This window comes from Sceloporus undulatus, chromosome 1 (assembly GCF_019175285.1).
Source record: "Sceloporus undulatus isolate JIND9_A2432 ecotype Alabama chromosome 1, SceUnd_v1.1, whole genome shotgun sequence".
Lineage (NCBI taxonomy): Eukaryota > Metazoa > Chordata > Lepidosauria > Squamata > Phrynosomatidae > Sceloporus > Sceloporus undulatus.
This window is the reverse complement of record NC_056522.1, coordinates 248,785,855-248,812,048: the sequence shown is the minus strand read 5'-3', so window position 1 is coordinate 248,812,048 and position 26,194 is coordinate 248,785,855. Positions and strand designations below refer to the sequence as shown.

At 41.2% G+C, this 26,194-nt stretch overlaps 1 protein-coding gene and 1 pseudogene across 1 annotated transcript in view; both read left to right on the top strand.

Moving 5' to 3' along the window:
* The window catches only part of LOC121919133 (C-X-C chemokine receptor type 1-like), a 13,877-nt gene extending 11,878 nt beyond the window's left edge, over positions 1 to 1,999 (top strand). Inside the window, exon 2 of the mRNA XM_042445407.1 lies at positions 834 to 1,999. Coding sequence (XP_042301341.1) covers positions 856 to 1,932 — 1,077 coding nt within the window. The 5' untranslated portion in view covers positions 834 to 855 and the 3' untranslated portion in view covers positions 1,933 to 1,999. The remainder of the gene's footprint in view (positions 1 to 833) is intronic.
* Positions 2,000 to 16,821: 14,822 nt separating this feature from the next.
* LOC121926068 lies at positions 16,822 to 19,848 on the top strand (annotated as a pseudogene).
* Positions 19,849 to 26,194: the final 6,346 nt, after the last annotated feature.

Genomic DNA, 26,194 nt, shown 5'->3' with positions numbered 1-26,194 from the left:
TACAAAATTATTCTCCAATATAGAGTTTCATCCTGTTTCTTAAGACTCGAGGTCATGTTAAGTAGATATAATTTAGGGTCCAAAGGAAAACTTATTCCAAATATTTGTTGGATTATCTCGTGGAGTTCCCTCCAAAACTTTTGTATTTTTTCACAATGCCACCATATATGAATTAATTTTCCCTTTTCGTGTCCACATCTCCAACAGCTACCCTGTTTCAATTTATATAATACTTTCAGTTTCCACAGAGTATAATATCATCGATTCATAATTTTTAACAAGTTTTCCTTTGGTTCCTGTGCTATTGTGAAATCATTAGTCTTTTTCCAGGCGTTGTGCCACTCTTCTAATTCTATTAAAATCCTGGGCCCATTTGATCATATAATCTTTTACAACCTCTTGTTCTAGGATTCTGTTAAGTAGTAGTTTATATAACTTTGAGATCTTTTTCTTTTCCACTTGCCAAAGAATAATATCTAAATCATTAAATTCAGGTTCGATTCCTGTCTGTTTACTATCCTCCACAAATTGTGATTTAATTTGGTAATAATTAAACCAATGTAGGTTAAACCCTTCCTCTTTGAGGGCCTCTCTTGATTTCAATTCCACCTTTCCAGACTGATCCTTTTTTAGACTGTTTTTATAAGTAAGCTATTTAATATCTGAATTTCCTAGCCATTTTGAAAAAAAAGCTTCCTGAGGTGAGGACCATATGGGGATCTTGAAATAAAACAGCATTTTGACCTTCTTCCACATAGTCAACAAGGATTTCCTAATTGTAATCCCTTGATTTTAACCAGTTGTTCATTAACACTTGTTTTGGCTTTACACAGGTTGAACAACAAGACTTCTAGGATGGGAGATACAATCACATTTGATGGGGATCTCTACAGTCTCTTTGATACTTATAATTACACTGACTACACAATCAACCCTAGCAGTGTATCAGAACCCTGCAGAACTGATAGTACATCACCTGTGATCAGGTACTTTGTGGCTTTCCTCTATTGCCTTGTATGCTTAGTCAGCCTGGTCGGAAACTCCTTGGTGGTTCTGGTGGTCACCTACAACAAAGGAAACCGGTCTGTAACTGATGTATACCTTCTGCACTTAGCTATTGCTGATCTCCTGTTTGCTCTCACCTTGCCCATATGGGCTGTCTTCCGTGCTCATGAATGGATCTTTGGCACTGCCATGTGTAAAATCACCTCTGTCCTAAAAGAAGTCAATTTCTACAGTGGCATCCTCCTGCTGGCCTTCATCAGCATTGACCGCTACTTGGCAATAGTTTATGCTACTCGTCAAGCTACTGAGAAGCGGCACTGGGTCAAATTCGTCTGTGTTGGCATCTGGGTGTTCTCTCTTCTCCTTTCCCTCCCTATGTTTGCCTACCGTGATGTTTTCTCTGCACCTAATTCTTCTCAAATGGTTTGTTATGAGAATATTGGAGGAAATGAAACAACTAAATGGAGAGTGGTCCTGAGAATCCTGCCACAAACCTTTGGTTTCCTTGTGCCTTTGGTCATCATGCTCTTTTGCTACGGAGTGACAGTGCACAGACTCTTCCAGACCAAGAACAGCCAGAAAAAGAAAGCCATGAAAGTCATCCTAGCTGTTGTGCTGGTCTTCCTCTTCTGTTGGCTGCCCTACAATATCTCCCTACTTGCTGACACCCTGCTGAGGACAGGAGTGATTGGTGAGACCTGTGGGCGTCGTAGTGACATTGATGCTGCCCTTTCAGGCACAGAGATCCTGGGATTTTCTCACAGCTGTATGAACCCCATCATATATGCCTTTATAGGTCAGAAGTTCCGAAACAACTTCCTCAAGATCCTGGCCGCACGAGGCCTCATCAGTAAAGAAATCCTGATTCGGTATCGGAAGGGCTCTTCCTTCTCATCTACCTCCGGCAACACCTCAACAACCTTATAATGTCCATGCTGTGAAGACAAGAGGAAAGACAGGACAGCTGAGGACACTCTGCCGCTACTGTTCCAAGACTGAGGTCAAGACAATATGATTGAGATGCTTCATCTTAACCTTGATTTGTCCATTGTAATAAACTCCTGCATCCTGTATGATTTTATGATCATCTGAAAAGTTGTTATTTTAAAAACCATGGAAATTAAATACTTTTAGATACACATACAAGAAGATATTTTATACAAACTTTATATGTTTCAACATGTTACACATTTCAAAGTGCATGCAATGGAGGGAGACTTCATATAGTGCATGTTTGCTGCACACAAAATGGGTGCAGTTCTAATGTAGATTGTTTTATATGGAAGATTCTCACACACCTATCTGTTTCTCGGGGGGGGGGGGGGGTTGGACATGGAAGCTGTTTTCATTTGTTGCTTTAAGTATGGGAATATGTAGTTAGGGGATAATTGCAGTTCTGCAGTATCACATATGACAACCTGCAGATCGGTTCAAGGTATTTTTTTCTATGGAATTGTTTTCTTAAAAGAGTAATGTGTGCTATGTAAAGCAGCCCTGGATCATTTACAATGCAATCATATGCATACCTACTAATAAATTTATTCCTTTGAATGTTACTTAGCAATACTTCCAGGTTAAGTAGGTATTGGACCACAGGCTGAATTCTTTAGGAAAACCTCTGTGCTTTTATAAAAATATGTTTGCACAGAAGTTAATGACCAAACTTTCTATAGGCTTGAATAAGATTATAATAGGTAGTTTTAGGATGGATATGATGTGCTAGGTTTGTGATATGACTTGAATAATTTTCAGTGTGCCACAGAAATCCAGAAATAACAACATTTCGTTAGCAGTGTATTCTCAGATTATATACTGAATTTATTTTTCTATGGAGCGTGAATAGCAGTATGATGTCTGTCATCGGAAAGAAGAAGAGCAATGAGTATTTTTCTTTTAGCTAGAAATTACATCTGTCAACACTTTGCAGGTGAAATATTGTAATTCTCCTAACCCTCCACCTCTATGAACTGATTATTTTGATGATTTTTCCCCTTTCTCTAGTACTTACTTTCCATATATGCAGCAATGCCGCTGCATTGTTTTAGAAATCTGTGACATGAAACAATGCATTCTCTCACACTTATGCTTAGCTGTTCTAAAACCCAATAAAGTTATGAACTGAAGTTCTCATTAAAGTTTATGCACTGGGATCATGTTGACATTTTCAAGTACCTACATAAAAAACAGACATTGTCCAAATTTGTTCTTGTCTGTCATTAAAACCAGTGGAAGGGATTATTTAACTCAAACTGAAACTTAAATTTCAGTAATCATTCTATTTGAGTAAAATGGAGTGATATTGGATAATCAATTCAGGTTGAGTTTTCCTTATCTGAAATATTTGGGGCCACAAGTACTTTGGATTTTGGGTTTTTTTCAGATTTTGGAATATTTGCATATATATATATATTTTGAGGTATTTTGGAGGTGGGACTCATGTCTAAGCATGAAATTCATGTTTCATATATACCTTATATACATATATGGTCAAAGGGGCCCAGAATTTGGGATATAATATTGAGTTAAAACATTGTGGTGGGGGGAGTGGACAATTGGCTTGTAAAGAGTTATCTTATTATAATATGAGAGATAATTTTTATACAATGATATACCAATGCTACTTGACACCAGCGAGATTGTCTAAGATATACAAAGGTCTTAAAAATAAATGTTGGAAATGTGGGTTGCATGAAGGTACTTTTTACCATATGTGGTGGGCTTGAGATAAAGCAAAAAGTTATTGGATACACATATAAAAATTAATGCAATCTGTTTTTAAATGTAGAATTGATGTAAGACCAGAATTGTTTTTGTTGGAAACATCAAAAGAGAAATGTAAAGGTATAACCTATAAAGTGATGCACTATATCATTGTTGCAGCGAGACTGTTGTACACTCAGAACTGGAAAACTGACTGTGGCGGGGTACAGACTGCCAAATAGTACGTATACAATACGTACTAGGGTTAGGAAGGGGCGGTGCTTCCGCACTCCCCTAACCCTAGTACGTATTGAATACGTACAAGAGGCGGTGCCCTGTTCATACGGGCGCCGCGCCATCTTTACGTATCGGACGCTGAGCGTCTGTACGTGTCGCAGCCTTTATGACATAGCGAGTGCGCCCCTGGGCCTGCTAGTCACAACGCGACTCAAAAAGAAGCTCCATTTGGAGCTCTTTTTCGGTCCGTGCGGGAGCCGCGCGTCTGAGGTTCCGGCTCCCCACGGACCTACTGGCGGCGGCCTGTAACCCCTGTCTTCTACAGATGACGATTGCTGAAGCTTTTGACTGAGATGGATACACTGGCAACATTGATCAAAGAAAAATTGTTGGACATTTTTTTAAAAGACTGAGAATTATTTTTTACTTATATGAAGAAGAAAGAAGGAAAGATTATATTTGTGGAATTTGAGGATTGAAGCAACTTCGATTTACAGCTGAGGTAAAAGAAAAATAAGTTAGCATAATTGAGAAATTTAAGATATTGAGCATTAATATTCTTAGGCTTGAGAAGAGGGAAGTCAATTTTTGTTTGTGTTAATTGTGTTAACTTGGGTTTATGTTGGTTGTGTCAACTAATATAGTTTTATGTAGGGAGAAGGAGTTGGGCCTGGAAGGTAGCTTAGTTTACTTTATCTTAGCTTAGTTTAGGGTTATGTTTTTGTAGTTTAGGTTTATGATTTTATATTTTTATATGTATTTGTTTTTATTCTGTATGTTTTATGTTTTAAATCTTAATAAAAGATTTTAAAAAAGAAAGGGAATGAAAAAGAAAAAAACAAAAAAGAAAAAGAAGAAAAGAGAAAGAATTGGGTAATTTTGGATTTTGGAACATTTCAGAATTCTGGATAAGGGATATTAAACCTATACTTTCAAGTATGCTGTATCAGGGGAAACAGAATAATATTTGAGTTTTTCCAGGGTGGGTTTAAATGGAGTGATGGCAATTTTAATTTGCAGTACTGTGAATGAAGGGCCTAAATATCATAAAGGGCACAAGAACCCGCCTGGCCTTGGAAGCTAAGCAAGTTCAGCTCTGGATTGTACTTGGACAAGAGACTGCCAACAAATTCCAGGTGGGTAGGGTTGCCATAACTGTCTACCTCCAAACTGGGACAAATGTAACAAAATGTAAGACAAATGTAGGACATTTCCTACATTTCTTATGTCTGGGGGTCTGGAAGGAATTGCAAAATGTTCTCGATTTTGAACCATAAACCTGTCCTTGTGTCTCCAGTGCCTCAGCCGGCAAACGAGTAATACATCAACAGATATGTTACTGCCCCCAGCAAATGGGAAAACTACAAATGAAAATAATAATTTAAATGTAGATTCAGCCAATTTATTTATTTATTGTATTTACTTATATCTCACCTTTCTCCCAGTATAGGGACTCAAGGTGGCTTTTAAGACAGTACAATTTAAAAACAACATGAAAGCATGTTAAAAGTATAAGTATAAAATTTAAAAATCAATTAAACAATTTAAAAAGTTTAAATTTTCATGCATTGAAATATTATAATGTATTTTAAAACAGGATACAAACCTTACTCTGACTTGCACAGCATTAAAAAGCCCCATCCTCTATTTAAAAAGCCTGATGGCACAAAAATGTTTTCACCTGCTGCTGAAAGGAGATGGGGCCAACCTGGCCTTTCTAGGGAGGGTGTTCCAGAGCCTGGGAGCAGCCACTGAGAAGGCCCTCTCTCTTGTTCCCACCAAACACACCTGAGAGGGTGATGGGACAGAGAAGGGCCTCTCCTCTAATGGGCTCATAAAGGGAGATGCAGTCAAGGGTTTGTTGGTAGGAAAGGTGACAAGGCATTCTAATGAAGATAAGTTCATCAGAAAACTATTGTGGAGTACATAATAAAATACAGTATATGTACTATAGCTGTAAACAAACCATAAGAAACAAATTTGTATTTACATTGGTTGGATTTAGCTTTTTTGTGTGTAATGTCCTACATTTTTCTTGAATGCCTACATTTTACAGTGTCCTGTCCTCTTTTGCAGTTATGACATCTGGTAACCCTGGACATAGGAGGCAAGAAAAAAGAAGGGACATTTGTTATGGCCACAAGGTGGGAATCACGTGGCCTTCCAGTTGTTATTGGCCTCTAGCACCCCACCTTTTTTCCCATTGCCAATGCTGTGTAGGGCTAATGGGAGTTGCGGCCTCAGCAACATCTGGAGGAATTAATTATTCCTATCTATGGTATAAAGAAAAATGCCATCTTTTTACTGACTTTTCTTTGCATTTTTTTTTTTTTGGATTTTAAAGAATAATGGAAAGACAAAATATTGACACAACCTCTCAAGTTCTGCTTCTGATCTCTGCATCACTGAAGAGGAAATTTTGCATGTGAAACAACCGACCCTAATTTTACAGTCAGCTAGGGTGTGTAGTCTTGCAGGCATTTAGAAATTATGAGGCTGGTATAGCAGAGGTTTTCTGAAGCAAACAACCTACCTACATCTTGAGCAAGAGGTATACTCAGAGTTCCTCTTACAAAAAGACCAAAACAAATGAGCTGTTGATGAAGATTCCCACATAACTGTAAAATGCAAGCTGTTTCACACATGTTTTACTTGCAGTGACGTATCCTCTTTGCAGGAAGAAACACACAAAAACCCTATCACCCCGCATATTCTTTGTAGTTGTCATATGTTTACATGTGTTTTTGTTTGACCATCAAAGGACAGTTCTTGGTTCAGAAATGTTGGATGTTATTTTCTAAAGAGCCTCTGAAGAAGGTCTTAAGAATACTGATAGGCCAAATTGTGTCAGGGCTTTTTTAAACTAATAAAGCAACCATCTTTTGAACATCCTCAAATATGTTTTCAGTTACTTCTGTGGACTTCATTTGATACTCCTCAGTTTCTGCTTTCCATGGTCACCATGGAAAATAAATGCTAATAAATTTACAGCAAATTTCCATATTCAATGGTATATTTCATGTACACTGATAGATATTTTACTCTAATGTAGCCTATCTCATCTATTCTGTTATATGGAGATCTGATATATGGAGTTTATCACACATGGCTTTTAAACCACAATTAGAGCAAGGGAAAAAAGTGGCTTCGCAGATACTTATCTCACACTGCCACCTCTGAACTTTAGCTGTTATGTCCCTGAAGCATAATTAGAGTATCCCTTTTCATTGATGGGTGAAACGTTCCAATGAACTCCCACTCATGCTAGTCCCCAGGTGTGAAATGTCACTGAAGGAGCTGTTGCAATATTGGCAGTCATGCGATGTCAGTTCCTTCTACTCTCTTCCTGTCCCCATTTCCCCTCACAATTCCCAAGCAGCCTGATTGCCTTTATTTTGTCTATTTCTTTTTAAAAAAATCAAAGAGTAATAGCAGTGCTCCAGAAATGAATGAAAAAGTGGAAATAAAAATAAATTTTAAATTTTCAAAAATTTGAAAGGCATGCTGGGTAAACAGAGAGGCAGGATTAAGATGAAGTCAGGAAGAGTAGGCAATGACAGAAGCAGCCCCAGTCATGCCATTGCAAAGATGTGCAACAATGGCTGCTCACAAACAGGTATAATTCTGTTTTCTTTAATAAGCAGAAAGAACAGGGCTTATGCGGTAAGACCCAGAGAGTAAAGCCGCTTTCACAGTAGATACTATTTGTCCGTCTTATACAAAAAATCCTTTTTTTGTTGTGAGGGTTTGTTCAGGCTATGAGCCTTTTATGCATGTATATTAGTGAGTGACTGCAACAGAAGAAAGTGGCATAACGTAGAGGAAATCTAATTACACTGAGTCCACACCATATGCGGGCCTGTTATGGGCAGCTTCCAGGTTACATGGAAGCCGCTGGGAGATTGGTTGAATGGTGTGTGCGCCACAGCTGTGCAGCAAGCACGAGCCCCATTATATCTAATGGGGTTTGCGCATACACGCTTTTTTCTTTACGGGGGGGGGGAGTCTGGAACGGATCCCCCGTGTAAGGCAAGAGCGGACTGTAACTCCCTGCAGCCTATAAAACCATGCATCTCCCCAGAATTATTTTTAAAAGTACACATTCCCATATGAGTTAATACAGATCAGAACGTTTAACATCAAATCCTAAAAGAATCCTAAAAGACTGCACCAGGGAAGCTGCATGAGTGCCTGATCATGGATGTTCTGACAATCAGATAATGCCATCTTGCACCTTTGCTCATGTATGGATGCAGGTGTAGCTCAAATCTTCATCAGTCTTTTCATGCCAGGTTTCCCCTTTCCCCTACCTGTTCAACCCCAGCTAATAATGCTAGTACACATCTCCATGATCAACTAATGACTACTGGAAGCATAAGATCCTGGATATCATGCAGCTGCAGTTTTGCAGTTGCAAGAAAATAAGCGACACTGCCCACTTACAGTGCCTAGGAGGATAATTCTTTAGTCCCACCCCCCACCCCCGGCTGCTGGATTTTGCCTGGGGTCCTTCCTTCCCTGACTACCCACTGGTGATTGGCCACAGGTAGGGTTGCCAAAAGTCAGGACCTCCAAACCAAGACAAATGTAGGACAAGTGTAGGACAACATTTTCAAATGTAGACAAACCTTTTCGAAAAAATTGTGGGACACACGAAAAAATGTGTGATTTTTTAAAAAAAATGTTAATCTAAATGCATGTTTCTTAGGCCTGATCAAATGGAAGGCATTTTGGCATTATTCCTAGACAGATGGCAGAAATGTACTTCCCTTTCTGCCACCCCCCCCCCCCCATTCCAAACAACACTTTGGGCATTGAACATGGCTTTAATTAACAGTCAATCTTGCATATTTCAGAGTCTATTCCATAACCAAAACCCCTTTTGGGTTTAAACACTTAGCATGGTTTACATGGCTATGCATATTGAACCTGTTAAGGTGGTTTCACAAAAGTGATTTGCCATTTCAGGTTCTTGCCCCAAGTTCTCTCAGAAGTGTGTACTTGGTCAAGGGACTGTGGTTTTTCTTCATGCGCATGAGACTGTAAAAATCACAGCAACCTACATTGGCCAGCCTCAGAGGCTTGTGTATTCAATGTCACCATTTAAAAACCAAAAAAAACACACAGAGAAAAGGCGACACAGAAAAGGTGATGAACTCTCTCGGCTTCTGAAACAGTGCCTGCACCATGCTCTGAAGCTGACTCATATCATCCTCATCATCACCACCACCACACTATCACTGTCACAAAAGAAGATTGTTTTAACATTAAAAGCACCCAAAACACACTTTGGAGGTGGTGACCACTCTCAGCTTCTGAAACAGTGCGTCCATGCCTCTGAAGCTGACTCATATCATCATCATCATCATCACATCCTCATCTATCACCGCCACTTCATTGTCAAAACAAGGGAGATTTGTTGTTTTATATGTTGTAACCCGCCTGGTCTGTGGAAAGGCGGGCTATTATAAATAAATATTTTATTTATTTTTTTATTTTAACATTAAAAGCATGCAAAATAAAATAAAAAAACAACTTGAGGCCTCTGGCACTGACACACCTCCTCATCCTCCTCCTCCTCCTCTCCTCCTCCTCTCCTCAGGCTATGGAATCCGGGAACTGTAGCTCTGTGGACCATTCAGCCTCCTTTTGTCAAGAGAGCTCTGTGGCCACAAGAAACTACATTCCCGAATCCCATAGCACTGAGCCATGGATGTTTAGGGAGGGGTCAAACTATTTCTGCCAGCCTTTTGCTACGCCAAAGCCCTTCCTATTTACAAACAAGGCAAATCTCTTCCTTCCAAGCCATTGAAAACCAACCCAAGGGAGGAGGGCTGACTGCTTCTTTCCCATTGGTCAGCTTCGGGACGAAATTGCATATTACAAGTAAGGTGTTTTAGGCCTCACAAACGATCTGTGTAAGATAAAGAATTACAAGAATACTGACGCGGTAGTGAGACATTTAAAAAGTGAGGCATTTAGACTCCCAGTGAAAACATGAACGATTATGGCCTTTTTTGTCTTTCTACTGTAACCTGGAAAGTAATTCCCTTGCAGGGCATATATACAACGTGGGCGGGCAAAAGCTCTGAGTGGCAGTGTCCTGAAGACCTGCTCTCTAGGACTACGCCACCCGGGAGCGGGGAGGGGGTTGTGCATAGCTGCGCCAGGATGGCGGCGGGAGGGTGGGTGGGGCTCTGCGCTGCGCTGCGCTGCGCTGGGAGGCGGGGAGGGTGGGGCAGGGCTTCCCCCTTCGCCTCCTCCGCCCCAGGGTTGCGCGGCCTGGTTTTTGGCGCAGCAAGATCGCGGAGCCGCCTCCAGGCCTCGCTGGGGGGGGAATCCGGGGGGCGGGCCAAACGGGGGCGGGACTGTGCAGACCCGCCCCCCAACGGAAAGTCCCACTCCCCGGTGGGATATGGCAAGCCTAGCCACAGGGGTCTGCCCGATACCATCAGCGGGTTTTTCATGTAGAAGAGGGATTGTGCACACGATCGGATGGGGTACTACATACCTTTGTTAGCAACAATCTTAAATGTGGTACACTGCAGAAGAGGCATTGTACTAGTGTATTGTCCACTAGCAGGATGTCTCTGTTTGAGTTTTTTGTCATCAAAGATCGATCGATCGATCCATCCATCCATCCTTATTTCTTCTTGTGTTGTATACATTCAAGGTCCTGATAGGTGGGAGCAGAATGAACGAATGAAACAAACAAACGAAAACACAATAAAACAAAACGAATCTTACAATAGGCAAGGTTCTCACCCAGCCTGAGATTTCAAAGACTACCAAGTTCCCCCCCAATTATTTATTTATTTATTTTTATTTACTTATTATTGCTGTGTTGCTGTTGTTATTCTGTTAAAGTCAAACTTCAGTTATGGTGAACCTATGAATGAGAGACCTCCAAGATCCCCGTTCATTAACTGTCCTGCTGATGTTTGGCAAACTTGGACAGTTACAATCCTTGATTGAATAAATCCACCTGTTCCTATTGTCTTCCATTTGCTAAGCACTTTTTCTTTTGACAGGAAACCAGAAACTCAATTTAGGCAGGTCTATAAAAGTGGCTAAGCTTCACTCCAGCTAGGTCAACAGCATGACCTAGTATATTGCAGGTTTTTTTTATAAAGGAATATTCTAACTGGACAAATTCCTTAACAGACACCACACATGAAAAGAAGTCAAACAAGTGTAAAGCATGCTTTGCCTGTCTTCACCCTGTATCAGTAACAGTTTCTTCACCAGAGCCAAAGCTCAGCCTAATGACCACCCTCACCAGTGCCACCAAACCATTCTCTTACTCTCTTGATGAAGCTGATCTCAAGAAGGTGTTCACTAGAACAACCTGATTGATCCTTGCCGAATCTAGGAATGGAATATGAAGGATATTAGGCATGAAATGTTCTGAGAATATGCATTCCATTACTTTCAGGGACATAGTCCTAATTCTTATCATGGTTGCCAAATTACAGCAACTCTACCACAATCTTTAGCGTATATATGCAGATATTCACAGTGCCGATATTCAGGGGCTTGCAGTGCAAGTGTTCACTAAAAAGGGAAAACAGAATCCATCTAGCTGTGTAAACAGAAAGTTGTATCTTTATATAAGTATTATAATATGCCATCATCTGGCCAAGTGAGACTCTAGGCCAGTATTTTGCAACTGGGTATAGAAAAGGAACAAGGATGCAAGATAGTCCTATGGCACACAAAGAATACTATCTAAGGCATTTACAAGGATGACAAAGTTTTACTTGCCTGTAGTAAAACTAAAAGAGTTCTGGCTAAAAATAAAAAGATGTTTTAATATAATTTGGGCAATTTGTTTGAAAATGAAGGCTAATTGGGGACCTGCTGCTCCAGCCACCTGACTGCTTAATCAACACTTAAGAAGCCTAATGTTGGGTTTTCAGTCCATTTTCCCAACTGCCCATTTTTTTCAGCTGCACATTTTATGTCCACACTTCATCTAAAACAACAACACAAACAACAACAACAACAATAACTTGTACTGCAAGGGGAAAAAAGCCTTCACTAGAAGCGGCACATGTGTGGTCAGTCTCTACTCCCACAATTCTCTCCAAAGTTTAGGGATTGTTGGGAACTGGTGGCAAGATTCCCTAGGTAGAAAGCTGGTTTGATTGAGGTCCCTGGGCATGGCTAAGGACTTTATCACATGGGGACCTATGTAATTCCATCCTGAAAAATGTTTTTAAGTGTTGGCATCCCAGAAAAGCAAGCAAATTTTCTATGATTATCACACACAGAGCACACACAATGGGTGAAAAGCACATTACTTAGGCAAGAAAGTGGGTAAAGCGAATTTGGGTTTCAGGATGCTAGGGCTAATGCCACTGGTAGCTTGGAAATACATTTTGCGCATGCTCCCAACTGTAATTTCCACAGTGTATACACACACAGCTCCAGAGAGGAAAGGAAACCCGAAGGAAATCCCTTTTGCCTCAGAAGCTGTTTCAGAGGAAGAAGGCAGAGGTTTCCTTTTGCTTTCCCTAGGCTTGCTCCACCACTTTGCTCTTGGTTTCAAGTAGGGTTGCCATAACCCAGCGGCCCCCATGCCAATCACGGTTTCGGGGGGCCCCTCCCGGTCCGGTCCGGTTTGGGCCCCCACCCTGCCTTGTTCCCAGTTTGGGGCCCGTCCGGCCATTGCTGCTGCTGCTATGCGGCTGCTGCGGCGCCAACCCACCTCCTCCTCTGGCTCCGCCTTCCTCCTCTTCTCTCGGCGGCAGAAGCCCCGCCGCCACCGCTCCCCACTGTGAGGGCTTGCGCGCCGCCACGGCCTCCAGCAGGGGCCAGGGGCAGCGGCGCGCGCCTGCCCCACTTTCCTCCGTTGCGCGCGCCTGCCCTGCTTCCCTCCGGTGCGCGCCCCAGCCATCATAAGGAGGAGGAGGGGGGGGGAGGAGGGGCGAGGAGGAGGAGGAGGAGGAGGAGAGGAGCTGGAGAAGGGTGCCTGAAGTCCAGGGCAGGATTGGGCAGAGGAGGAGGGGAGGAGGAGTAAAGCTGAGTCAGTGGACATTAGGTCTGCCTTGGTATTTGGGTTTTACATTACATTTAAAAATCAAAATACTTATTTTATTAATTTTTTAATTTTTATTATTGCTTGTTTTTGTTTTATTTCATAATTTTTATTGCTTGTTTTTGTTTATTTCATTAATTTTTTTTTGCTTGTTTTGTTTTTCATTAATTTTGCTTTTTGTTTTTTCATAAATGCTGTTTTGTTTTATTCTTCTTTTTATTATTGCTTGTTTTTTATTTTATTTCATTAATTTTTATTATTGCTTTGTTTTGTTTTATTCTTATTTATTTGCTTGTTTTTGTTTTATTTTATTAATTTTTATTATTGCTTGTTTTTGTTTTATTTCATAATTTTTATTATTGCTTGTTTTATTTTTTTTATTTTTTATTATGCTTGTTTGTTTATTCATTATTTTTATTATTGCTTGTTTGTTTTATTTCTTAATTTTATTATGCTTGTTTTTGTTTTCTTCATTAATTTTATTATTGCTGTTTGTTTTATTTTATTAATTTTTATTATTGCTTGTTTTTATTTTATTACATTAATTTTTATTATCAAATATTATACACACCTGCCTTGTTTTTTATTTATTTTTTATTATTTTTTATTATTAAATATGCAAGTGCCTTTTTTGGTATTTATGGTGCTTTGATGCTAACAAGTCTGCCTTTCTTGGCCAATATAGTGGTGGTGGTGGTGATGATGGTGTGTGGTGGTTGTGGTGGATTTGTATCAACAACGCTCTGAGGCACGGCCCATGTGACTTGCTGTGATTTTTACACAACTCATGCCGCCGTGAAGAAAACCACAGTCCCTTGCCCAAGTACACACTTCTGAGAAGTAAAGTTGAACAGGGGCAATACATTTCTGCCATCTGTTCTAAGAATAATGACAAAATGTCCCATGCCTTAAAAACATGCATTTATATTAACATTTTTAAAAAAAACACTCCATTTTTTTGCGCATCCTCCTTTTATAAAAATGTGTCCTATATTTGAAAATGTAATGTTGCCCTCATTTGCCCTACATTTGTCCCGGTTTGGAGGTCCTCACTTATGCAACCCTAGTTTCAAGAGAATTTATTTTATTTCTTTCTGTTAGCTGAGTCTCTCTCAGTCCAGCTGTTGATCTACACTACATACCACTGCCTGTTCCTTTTTCTATTGTTGTGATGACTTGCTCCCTTGGTCCACCTACTCTTGTCCCTCTTGAGATGTTTCCTGCTACCCTATTCTTCCTCTTTCTTCAGCCCCCCTGGGCACCCCCAAGTGGGGCTTACTGCCATTTTGGTCACAGAGTACAACCTCTGAGTGGCTGCAGTGTGTGGCTCACCTTTTACATGGCAGACTCTAAGAATCTTGGTTATGGCCTTGACTCCATCAACCTGAGATATATAACCCTATTGGCCTCCTTGACTACTCCTACTCCCGTCTCTGGTCCCTCAAAGACAGCCTGCTCTCTGTACAGGCAGTCTTTCATGTACAGCAGACAACCATAGACTTATTTTAAGAGTGATAGACAATATCTTCATTGCAAAGTCTAGTGTTTTTATACTACTTATTAACTGACATGAGTCCCTCCTACGGAGAATCTTGGGAATGTAATTTGGGGAGATATTTAAAATTCTCTCTGCCAGAGAGTGCTAGTCCATTCACTCTCTTTAAACGCAACACTGGAAGTTGCTTCTAGCAGATACTCCTAAAGACCTCACTAAAGCACACCAATTTCTAGAATGGAACCAGGACAGTTGAAGTGGCATCAAACTGCTATAACCGGGTAAGTACGAGTGTTATTGCGCCTACGCTCTTTTCCTTCCTGGTATGGAGGTGAATTGCTTGGCTTGGGGAAAGCAGCCTACTCATCTTTACACATCTATCCATCTTTCTATAAAAGTACTCACAGACATATTGTTTCACAGAGTCCAATGGAAATGGCGCCTTCTCTTCCTCTGATTGCCTATTGTTTCCAGATGCCAGCCTGTAGCTTTGATCAGCTTGAGGTTGTTGTGTATATGGTAGTTATGAGATGTGAATGGTGAAGGCATTTATCTGAAAACCAGGATTTTGTAGGCGGTACATGTCAGGGATTTCTATTCTTGGCAAAACATGGAATGTTGATAAATTTCTTCTTAAAAAGCTGTCTACCTGTCCATAGAAGGTGCACATTTGTTTTACTGACAAGGCTCAATAAATCCCAATCCCATGTTCCCTGGATTGGTGTCATGACTACCACAACCAAAAGTAGTCAAGCTAAAAACCATCAGTGTGCATGTTCTGGGGGCCCCCTCTCCAGATCATTAATGCAATCTATTCCACAGCAGAAATGGGATTGCACTGCAGAGCTCATGTATCAGAGTCATGGAGCAGTTCTCTCTGCTGAAATTGTCGGACACTCTGGCAGGTTTTTTTCCACACTGAACACTATCATCTGAATGTAAGGACCCACTATTTTTGGCAATGGTCTTTGAATTGTTGGGAAATGAATTAGATGATCACCCTGTTATTCTGAGTTTTATGTTGCAGTCATGACTGAACAATGACACATTGTTCTCATCAGCAGGATTCAAAAACATGTTTTTAAAAATGCTCATTCTTTGTAAGGCTAAAATAAAGATAGATTTTCTTTTAACACATTTAAAATGTTTGATCCTTTTATGATTTTATTTGTAATTAAACATGAAGCAGGTCAATGATCTCACCTTTTAACTGGATAGCCAGGTTAAGAATCAAGCAAAGGGTTAAGATAACAGAAATCAGCTTACCAAAAAGGAAATAGAAAGGAGGAAGTGACTGGATTTCAGAGAAAGTGGCTTCGCTCTTCTTTTCTTTTTGGTAATTAAAGGCTTTCCTCTTTCTTACCACTCTCTCTTTTGCAGAGAGAGAGAGAGAGAGAGTGACAGGGCAGAGAATGGAAAGGCAAGGACAGAAGTGACAAAGGAAGGCATTGCCATCCTACAGCTGGAAGATCTGAAGACTGAACTCCAAAGGTATGAATAACTGAAACATTTGGTAGATGAAAAGGAAATTCCTCCTGCCACATTTTTGGTGTTTTGCAAAACCCCTTTGATGTGAGATGAGTTATTTTCGAAGTGAAAGATACTATCCAAGGAAGCAATTCCTTGCATTTGCACATGTATATTGTTTGTAACACCCAGGACCCTTGTTATTGAATGTATTTTTCTTTCCTTAAATGAAATCCCTGGAGGTATTTTGCCATCTAAGGAGGAGGTGGATCCATACCGTATAGGATGTCAAAAATCAATTAGTTGAGGGTACCCACATTTGGGTGGGGTGGAGGGTATAATTCAGTTGAACACCTGGGACAATTAAATCTCTAGTTTTTTGGGGCTTTTCGGGCTATGTGGCCATGTTCTAGCAGAGTTTCTTTCGACGTTTCGCCAGCATCTGTGGCTGGCATCTTCAGAGAATGCTTTGCCTGGAAAAATTGGGTGTATATATAGGCCTGGGAATGCAGAGTGGTTTTGCATGTGTATTGTTCTGTGTTGATGGCTGGCCTCAGCCTGGGAGGCTAATGCAAAAGAGGATTAGTGTCTGCTAATTGGTGATCATTTATCTGCTGGGAAAGCCCCTGATCACCAATTAGCCGACATTAATCCCCTTTTGCATTAGCCTCCCAGCCTGAGGCCAGCCACCCAACACAGAACAATACACATGCAAATCAACTCCTGCATTCCAGGTCACACAGTAATATACATCCAATTTTTCCAGGCAAAGCATTCTCTGAAGATGCCAGCCACAATGCTGGCGAACGTCAGAAAGAAACTCTGCTCAACATGGTGCATAGCCCGAAAGACCCACAAAAAAACTATAGATGCGGCCATGAAAGCCTTCGACTTTACAATTAATCTCTGCTCTGGTAAAGGGAATAGAGTTTGGGAGATGTACAGGAAAGAGGATCTCCATGTGGCTCTTTGGTGCTAAGAGGGCCTTCCCAGGGGCAATCACTAGGAAGGTGGTGGGGGGGGGTTCAGACCACACAGCAGGTGACACCTCCAATGTGGTGTCGCTCAGTGTGTTGGTGGAACTGGACTGCGTTTCAGGCCTGACAGCTCTACTGGTTGGGTGTGTATAGAGAGTCTCCTCTTCCTTCAGCTCACCGAAGAGCTCTGCCAGACCTGGAAAAGGCAGTGGGCAGCAGGAACATCCCACCCACACCAGCAAGCTATTGGTGGGAATGGCTTACTTCGGGTCTGGCAGCTTGTTGGCTGGGCTGTAAAGACAGTTGTCTCCCTTTGCCACCTGGACAGCAGCTCCACCAGTCCCAGAAAAAGACTGGTGAACAGAGAAGGGAGTATTTTAAATTATGCACATGGGTATCAATATACTAGCCACATCACTGTGCCTTCTATTGGCGAGTAACAACAGCAAACTGATCGAAGGACTTAAAAATGTGAGCTTGGCAGTTTCTAGGAAACAAGGAAGGAGGTTGGATATGAGGTTTATGATCCTCCACTTCTGCACTGACAGTGCAAAGTGGTGATCAGCCTGATTTATATCTAAACTATCCTATAATTTTAATTAATTTGTCATTGACTGTCTGTTTTGTTTGTCACTCTACCCAGGCCCAATACATTGAGGATGGCTGAAGGGTTGACCTTGAAGGGGATCTGGTGACATCTTTAATGTATAATTACACTTATGACTACACAGCCAACCCTGCAGTGTACCAGAACCCTGCAGAGCTGGTAGAGCATCATTTGTGATCAGCTACTTTGTGGCATTCCTCTATTGCCTGTATGCTTAGTCAGCCTGATAGGAAACTCCTTGGTGGTTCTGGTGGTCACCTTATCAAAGGAAAGGGCCTGTAACAGATGTGTACCTTCTGAATACTAGCCATTGCCGATCTCCTGTTTGCTCTCACCTTGCCCATCTGGGCCATCTTCCGTGCTCATGAATGGATCTTTGGCACTGCCATGTGTAAAATCATCTCAGCCCTGAAGGAAATCAATTTCTACAGTGGTATCCTCTCCTGTGGCCTTCATCAGCATTGACCGCTACTTGGCAATAGTTTTATGCTACTCGTCAAGTTACTGAGAAGCGGCACTGGGTCTCAAATTTGTCTGTGTTGGCATCTGGGTGTTCTCCTTGCTGCTTTCCCTCCTATAATTATCTTTCGTACTGTTTTACCAGCACCTAATTCTTCTGAAAGGTTTGTTATGAGAATATTGGAGGAGGAGGAAATGAAACAACTAAATGGAGAGGGTCCTGAGAATCCTGCCACAAACCTTTGGTTTCCTTGTGCCTTTGGTCATCATGCTCTTTGCTATGAGTTGCCGTGCACAGACTCTTCCAGACCAAGAACAGCCAGAAAAGAAAGCCATGAAAGTTCCTCCTAGCTGTTGTGCTGGTCTTCCTCTTCTGTTGGCCTGCCCTACATATCTCCCTATTGCTGACACCCTGCTGAGGACAGGAGTGATGGTGAGAGCCTGTGGGCGTCGTTAGTGACATTGATGCTGCCCTTCAGCACAGAGATCCTGGGATTTTCTCACAGCTGTATGAACCCCATCAATCTGCCTTTATAGGTCAGAAGTTCCGAAACCTCAAGATCCTGGTTGCACGAGGCCTCATCAGTAAAGAAATCCTGATTAGGTATCGGAAGGGCTCTTCCTTCTCATCTACCTCTGGCAACACCTCAACAACCTTATAATGCCTATGCTCTGAAGACAGGAGGGAAGTCAGGGCAGCTGAAGATATTGTCCAGCTGCTGTTCAAGTCAAAGTCTCAATAAATATCAAGCCTGAGATGAAAGCTCTAGAATGTTTTGGAAACTGCAATGGGAAATCCTCTTAGCATTGACATGGCATTAGTAATTAATGTTAGTAAAAATGTCTCCTGCTTGTCATAAAATCCATTGTGATTTTTGTCTACATAGAAGAGTTTCCCCATCAAAATGATTTCATGGGATTTGTGTCAAATGCAGTACTATACCTCCAAAAACAATATGGCAAAGTAACCAGAGACTATTTATTTTAATGTACAAGACTGCCAACGTAGTACCTTGTGGATAGAACCTAGAGGAACTCAATTTCCTCTGTATATGTCTTGGATAAAGTAGACTACTGTTATAGAATTCTGGGTAGAAGTAACTATAGTTTTCACTGGATCTTGACTAATTTGAGAGAGAGAGAGAGAGAGAGAAATAGTAAATGCAATAATTCTCTCTCTCCTATATTTTCTTAATATATCTATCATTTGCATATTACATACTGAAAATCTGATTTTATTGTAACCTTGCCTGTGGAGCTGTGTTTATGATAAATCATTTATTTGGTACAAGGAATAGTTTCTACTTTAGGAAAAACAAATATCTCCTGGATGCAATACATATTTTTCCAGTGTATTGCATTCTGTTAATTTATTTATTCAGGATGGTTCTGCTGGGTGCTTTCCACTCATCCACAGGACAGGAACAACTGGGATGGGAGATATCCCTGTAAGCAAGGGGTGAGACCTATGTAGCCCTCCATATGTTGTTAAAATGTGATGCTCAGTGGCCCTAGTTCACAGAGGTGATGGTGAGAAATGTTGGGAGGTATGGTGAACAACATCTGGAGGACTGCACCATTCCCACCTCTGGGGTTAACTTTGCAGTCTCATTGTTATCTTCAGCCACCAGTCAGTGGTATTTATTGCTATGGTTGCTTCACATCCTCCCCAGTGAGATAAAGTGCAAAATTAAGCTAGATCTCTAAAGCACCAATGGAAGGAAAACTCCTGCTGGTAGACTGAGAAGCTAGCTTGGTTTGTATATTAGGCATTTCTCAGTTAAGAATCTCCTATACACCAGTCACACTCACAACTAGCAAGTGACATATGGAGCAACCTCCTTGCATGGGGTGGGGGCTGTGGGAGGATAGTGTTGGGAAGAAGAGACTTCTGGACCTCCTATGTATCCTATTGGGAACTTCTCCAGGCCAGATGAGGATAGGACTTGCCTTACTTGATATAAAAGAAGGTAAGGAAACATTCAGCCTTCCAGATATTGTTGGTCTGTGATTTCCATCATCCTTCACCATTGACTATGGCATCTATGGATGATAAGAATTTTAGGGCAACAATATTTGGAGGGCAACATATTCCCCATTCCTGATCTAAAATGAGGGCTATTTCCTTTTATGCTGCTTCTCCAGGTTGCTTTCAGAATGGGGCCTATTGATTATACAACATAACAGCAAATTCCCCCCCCAAAATTAACTACTCATTTCTCTTTGTTTGCATGTTTTAATTAGTTGCTTTTAGTTCCAAGGAAATGCATTTGATTTCCTGACAGTTCTATTTCTCCGTTTTGTGTCATTGATATATTGAAGAACCTTAAGTTTTGATCAGCAAAACTAGGCAGCTGTTCTTTAATATGTCGTGTTAAGAAGTTCCAATGGTCAGTGCATTGTTCTGAAACTGAAGACATTTCAGATGTGATGTTTGCAAAGGAAGTTTGAAGGTCTTTGGGTGAGAGGACCGCCCCATAGTCATTATATACGAGTGTGCTGAAAGAGTTTTGTGAGTGCTGACCAAATCTTGGAGTATGCTATCTACTGTGGAAGATGTGGGACACCTTTAGTCACCCTTCTTGGTTTCTTGACAGTTTCTAGTAGTGATGGTTGAATCCCCCCTTGACTCAGTTGCAAATGAGCTGCAGCATATGATCATTACCTGTGAACAGGTGAATGGAGACATTGCCTCAATTTCTGAGCAAAGCTTCTAAATGGACTTCTACATTTTTCTGTTTTGCATTTTTGAGTAGGGTGGGATTGGCTCATGCACATTTTGGCACTGCTACTTAGCAATTGCAGGGCAAGAGATGGAAGCACATTGCCTAGGCAACCATTCCACACTTCCAGTACATATATATTGTATGTGGAACACATACTGTGTATTGTTTTGCCCCATGACTGATTTGTTTGGCAAATTTTACAATTTGTATGTTCACAAAGTGCAGTTCTCTTTGCTTCCCCAAGCCATTGGAACAGCTGGGCTTGCATGAGTTATTTTTGTAAAGTCTGCATTTCAGCAAAGCAATATCCTCTTCTTGGAGCTCACAGGACAAGTCACTGTACTGGTCTGAATATTATATACCCAGTTTTTAAATCTTTCAAACCCATTTTGGCAACAAATGTTCAACCATCATGTTCACAGATGATGGCTACTTTTGAGTACCTCTTTTGAGGAATGGTGCCACCACAGTAGTTTAGACTTAAGCTCAGTCTTGTAAACAAGTCCACAAAAGTTACTAGCCTGCTTGACACCATTAGAGAAGGGATTAAGAATTCCTCCAGTTCACCAGCTGTCCATTTCCATGCAAGTATGGAAAGAGAGCCAGCATGCTAAGGTGGTTTGAGCATTCAGCTATGACCCTGGAGACCAGGGTTTGATTCCCCACTCAGCAATGGAAACCCTCTGTGTGACATTGGGAAAGTCACACACTCTCAGTCCCAGAAAACTCAATGATAGATTTTGAGCTTTAGAGACACCAAGAGAAACAAGGGACAATGGATTTTAAGGGTTCTTTAACACAAGGCCACAAAATCATTAAGAACACAGCAAGCTATTTATTTTTAGTGGAAATCAATTTGGAAAAGGGCTTTAGTTATCTCACTGTTTGGGGGAGAAGTTACTTCTCTTCAGATTCATATATCTTTCCCCTTTGATGGTGCATCTAGTAGTGGTCACTGAAGATAATTTTATGACATATCTGTGGTGGAGCTACTCTGGAACTGCCTTCATGGAGAGACTACACCAGCCTAGACCCCTCCCTTCTATCCTTCTGTAGGCAGGTGAAGATCTTAATTGTTTCAGCAGGTCTTTGATCAGTTGGGGGAACTGTCTAATTAAAAATAATAATTGTAAGCCGCTCTGATAGCCATTAGGGCTGAAGGACAAGGTATAAATACCATAAATAAATAAATAAATAAATAAAGTGTTGTATTGGCTATATTTGTTGTTTTTATTTTTAATGGTCATGCTTTTAATTCTATTGATAGTTTAAATATATTTTGGAATGACATAAGCTCCATCTGTTTGAATTTTCGTAAGCCATTTTGAGTCCTATCCTATGAAAAAGATTTGCCTATAAATAAATATAATCATCACCACCATCATCAAGAAGTATATCATGCTGTTAGTGAGGAGGCAGTCAATACCATTCCTCATTTAATGGTGGAACTGAATATATATGATGCCCATCTCCCCCAAATTAATTGTACTTTGGTTCTTTTTTACAGTGAGTGTAGTCTTCTGGTAATATCCTTCCTCCTTCAAATATAAACCAGCAATATTTTTCTTATATGTGTCCTTTTGAAAATGGTAGCGATGATGGTTAGGAAAAAGTTAGCTTTTAACTAGGCTACTAGAAGTGAACCTGAAACAGTTAAAAAATTAAACTGGAAGACCAGGATGACCTTCATGAATCCATACATCAATTAATCAAACTGAAGACAGTGGTAAGGGTTGAAAGAGATGGGAAGTGATTTAACTAGAATTAAAATGTTCTGTGCGTTCCGACAGATAACTCACAAATAATAATAAAAGCACTATTACTTGTTCAGGGTTGGTATTTTTGCTGATACTCAAATTAGGCAGGAAAACTGAGGGCAACACTCCACTTATTTTTACTGCCCTCATTCTATACTTATCTCAGCCTAGTACACCTTTAAGGAAAATCTTCTGGTACTGCTTCTTCAACATTTTTGCTCATATCCCTGAAAAAAGCAGAACTCTCCTTGGCAATGATGATATAGCAGATAAAGCATCAACGCTGTCTGTAGAGTTGTGAAAAGTACGTCTGCTACTTGTCTGGTGTCTCCCAAGCTGTAGTCCAGACAGCCTGAGAAGCACCACCATCTGAAAATGAACATTTGAAACACTGCTTTTTAACACAAATAATATCAGGGATGCTAAGAAGACCAGATGAATGCTAGTAAATGGTTGGCTCTTACAATGCAGAGGTGGGCAGACTTCAGGCTTGTTGGGTCTGCTTTAATTTTTACTAGGACCCCAAGATTCACCAACCACAGATTAGGGGCCCTTTCACACTACACAACTATAGCACTATGACCCTGCTTTAACTTCCAGGGTAATATGCTAGAGAATCCTGGCATTGTAGCTAAGTAACGCTATTGCTCTCTGGAGAATTTGAAATGCCTCTCCCTCAACTGCAAATCCTAGGATTTCACAAGGTGTTGCAATGGCTGTTAAAGCAGAATCATGGTGCTATAGGTGAGCCATGTGAAAGGGCCCTAGGAATCTGTTCTTAGTTCCATTAATTAACTATCAGTACCTTTGCACTAAAATCCATTTCTCATTACTCCAAGGTTTTTCATTTCAACAACCACAAGCTCTTGCTACTCTACTGGAAACCAGAGATCTACCATCAGTGCCAGGTAGTGGCTCCAATGTCCATGGAGTGTTTTCTCTGACCTGGAATGTAGTGTGAACTTTAAAGGAGCTGCTTATGTTGTTTAACTGTTATTATAAGCTGCTTTGGGTTCCTTACTGGGAGAAAGGGGAAATATTTAAATGAATTAATTACCGGTAATAAGCCTCCCTTCTCGCTGTGGACAAGAGTTGTCAATAATCTGTCAAAACTGTGAAATCCGTTGAGATCCTGGGATTTTTCCACAGCTGCATAAGTGTTTATATGACAGCAATTGCAGAATACAGTCAGCTCTTCATATCCATGGATTCTTTATCCACAGATTCAATCATCCACATCTTGAAAATATTTTTAAAATATAAATTCCAAAAAGCAAACCTGGATTTTTCCATTTTGTATTCGGAACACCATTTTATTATGCCAGTATTTAATGGGACTTGAGCATCCATAAATTTTGATATCCACGGGGGGGCCTGGAACCAAATCCTAGTAGATACCAAAGACTTTCTAAAGATTTTAAAATAGCTTTCTCAAAGTTTTGGTCACACAAGTTACCATCCAGGAAGAATGGACAACAATGTTGTTAAAGATGCTGTCAGGCTATGGTTATAACACTGTGATGTCTTAGACATTATTACATGTCTTCACAGTCACTCAACTGGAGTTGCTGTAGCCATTATGGTCTCTTCCTGACTCCCCTTTAATCCTGCCTCTCTGCCCTACCTAGCATGCTTTTGGGCTCCTTATTTTGTTTTAATTTGTTTTTATTTTAATGTTTTCATGCAATTCTGGAGCTCTGCTACTGTGATGTAAAAAGAAAGAAAGAAAGAAAGAAAGAAAGATAACAGGAATCAGCCTGCTTTGGATTAGTAAGGTGGAGGGGGAAGAAGGGGAAGAGGAGGAAATACTGGCACCACGTGACTTTCAATATCGCAACTGTCCTGGCAGCAATGTTTCGCTCTGTCAGTGTGGTGGGGACCAAACGGAATTAACAACATTCTTGTAATGATGAGAGTAACAACAAAACTGAATGAGGAAAAGTGGAACTTCCTAGATATCAATGTACCCTGCAGCCATGGTGCAAAAGCAGGATGGGGTATAGTTGCAAAGTTTGGAGCCACACAGTTGGATCCAAAGCATCTTGACATATTTTCATGCATGTATTGTCAATGGTCAGAAATGGAGCAGTCATATAGGTAGGTGGTCCCAATAATATACTATTGGTGCAAATTTGGGAAAACCAATAGGAACAATAGTCATTTCAGTCTGATGCTATTTTATCTTTTTCTTAGCTATTTCTTTTAAGAATTCACCGTGTGAAGTTGAAGGCTTTCATGGCCAGCATCCATATATTTTTGTGGGTATTCTGGGCTATGTGGCCATGGTCTAGAAGAGTTTATTCCTGATGTTTTGCTAGCCACAGATACTGATGAAACATCAGGAATAAACTCTTCTAGAACATGCCCACATAGCCTGGAAAACCCACAAAAATCACCTTGTTCTTATTTAAAGCCCATATTGCCAACTGCACCAAAACCTATTTCCTACTGCAGATTTTATTTTCCAGGTGCACAAAATGGTTAACTACACATTGGTACAATGTCTCAAGCACCAAGAGTAATCTACAGGACAATCCAGGAGTGTAGTTAAATCACTAAGAAGATTATCGCACTGCGTTCTGAGAACGTTCTGATCACGTGATGAGAACGGAACGCATTTGAGAATACCGCACGTATGTGTTCCAATCGGGTTCTCAGAACGCTTAAATGTGTTCCAAATGTGTTCCAGGAGGGAACGGATTTGAATGTGTTCTGAATGTGTTCCCAGAGAGCTGAAACGTGATGAAAACGTTCCAAGAGAAGTGTGTGCGGTATTCTTATCCGTTCTCAAATCCGTTCCCTCATTCCTCTGTCTTCTGATTGGCTGAAAGAATGACAGGCAGGGAGGGAGGCAGGCAGGCGAGCGACTGCAGTGAGGGAAGGTGTGTGTGTGTGAGGGGGGAAAGAAGGAGGGAGGGAAGGGAGGAAAAAGGGAGGAAAGGTGGGACAAGGAAGAGAAGAGGAAAGCAGGGAAAGAGAGGGAAAGAAGAGACCAGAGCAGAGAGCAAGAGGGAGAGGGTCTGGCTGCTTCTCCGGGGGTCTCTAGTGTCATGTCCAGTGGGGCTCCTGTGCTGTCACAATGCAGGAGGCAGGGATGCCCAGGACCTTCTCCTCCTTCCCTCCAGGAGGGAACCCACAAAAGCTCCTCTGTTTGGAGCACCACACAAAAGCAAGCAAAAAACTCCCAGAATTCCATAGCAAAGAGCCAGACAAGAGTTAAAGCGGGGAGGGAAGCTCACAACCTGAAGGCACACATTACATGCACACACACAGGAGCAAAAGGGTGTCAAGCTGTCCCCTCCCTTTCCCTCCGCTTGAAGGGACCTCCGTGGAGCTCCCTTAATGCCCAGGCTGCCAAGGAGGGGACTCTGCCCTTGGCCCATCAAGTTACATAGGTTTTATCCTATTTTCTTCAAACATATGCCAGCATATGAAGCCCCAGCGTTTTATAGGGGCTTGCCTTCCTTCCCTCCCAAGAGAATCTTCGGAGGGAAGACTTCTCAGTGAGGCTGAGAAGCACTCTCCCGGCCAGAGTCCCTAGGCTTACTGAAATCCCCCACCTCCCTTCCCCATAGAAATCAATCCAAAAACTGAGTTTAAAAGGAGCAGAGGAGAGCCCTTTGGGTCTGCATCTGAGAGAGATTTTAAACTCCGTTTTTGGATTCTTTCCTATGGGGAAAGAGGGGAGAGAGAGACATTAAGCCGAGGGACTCAGGAGAGGCGA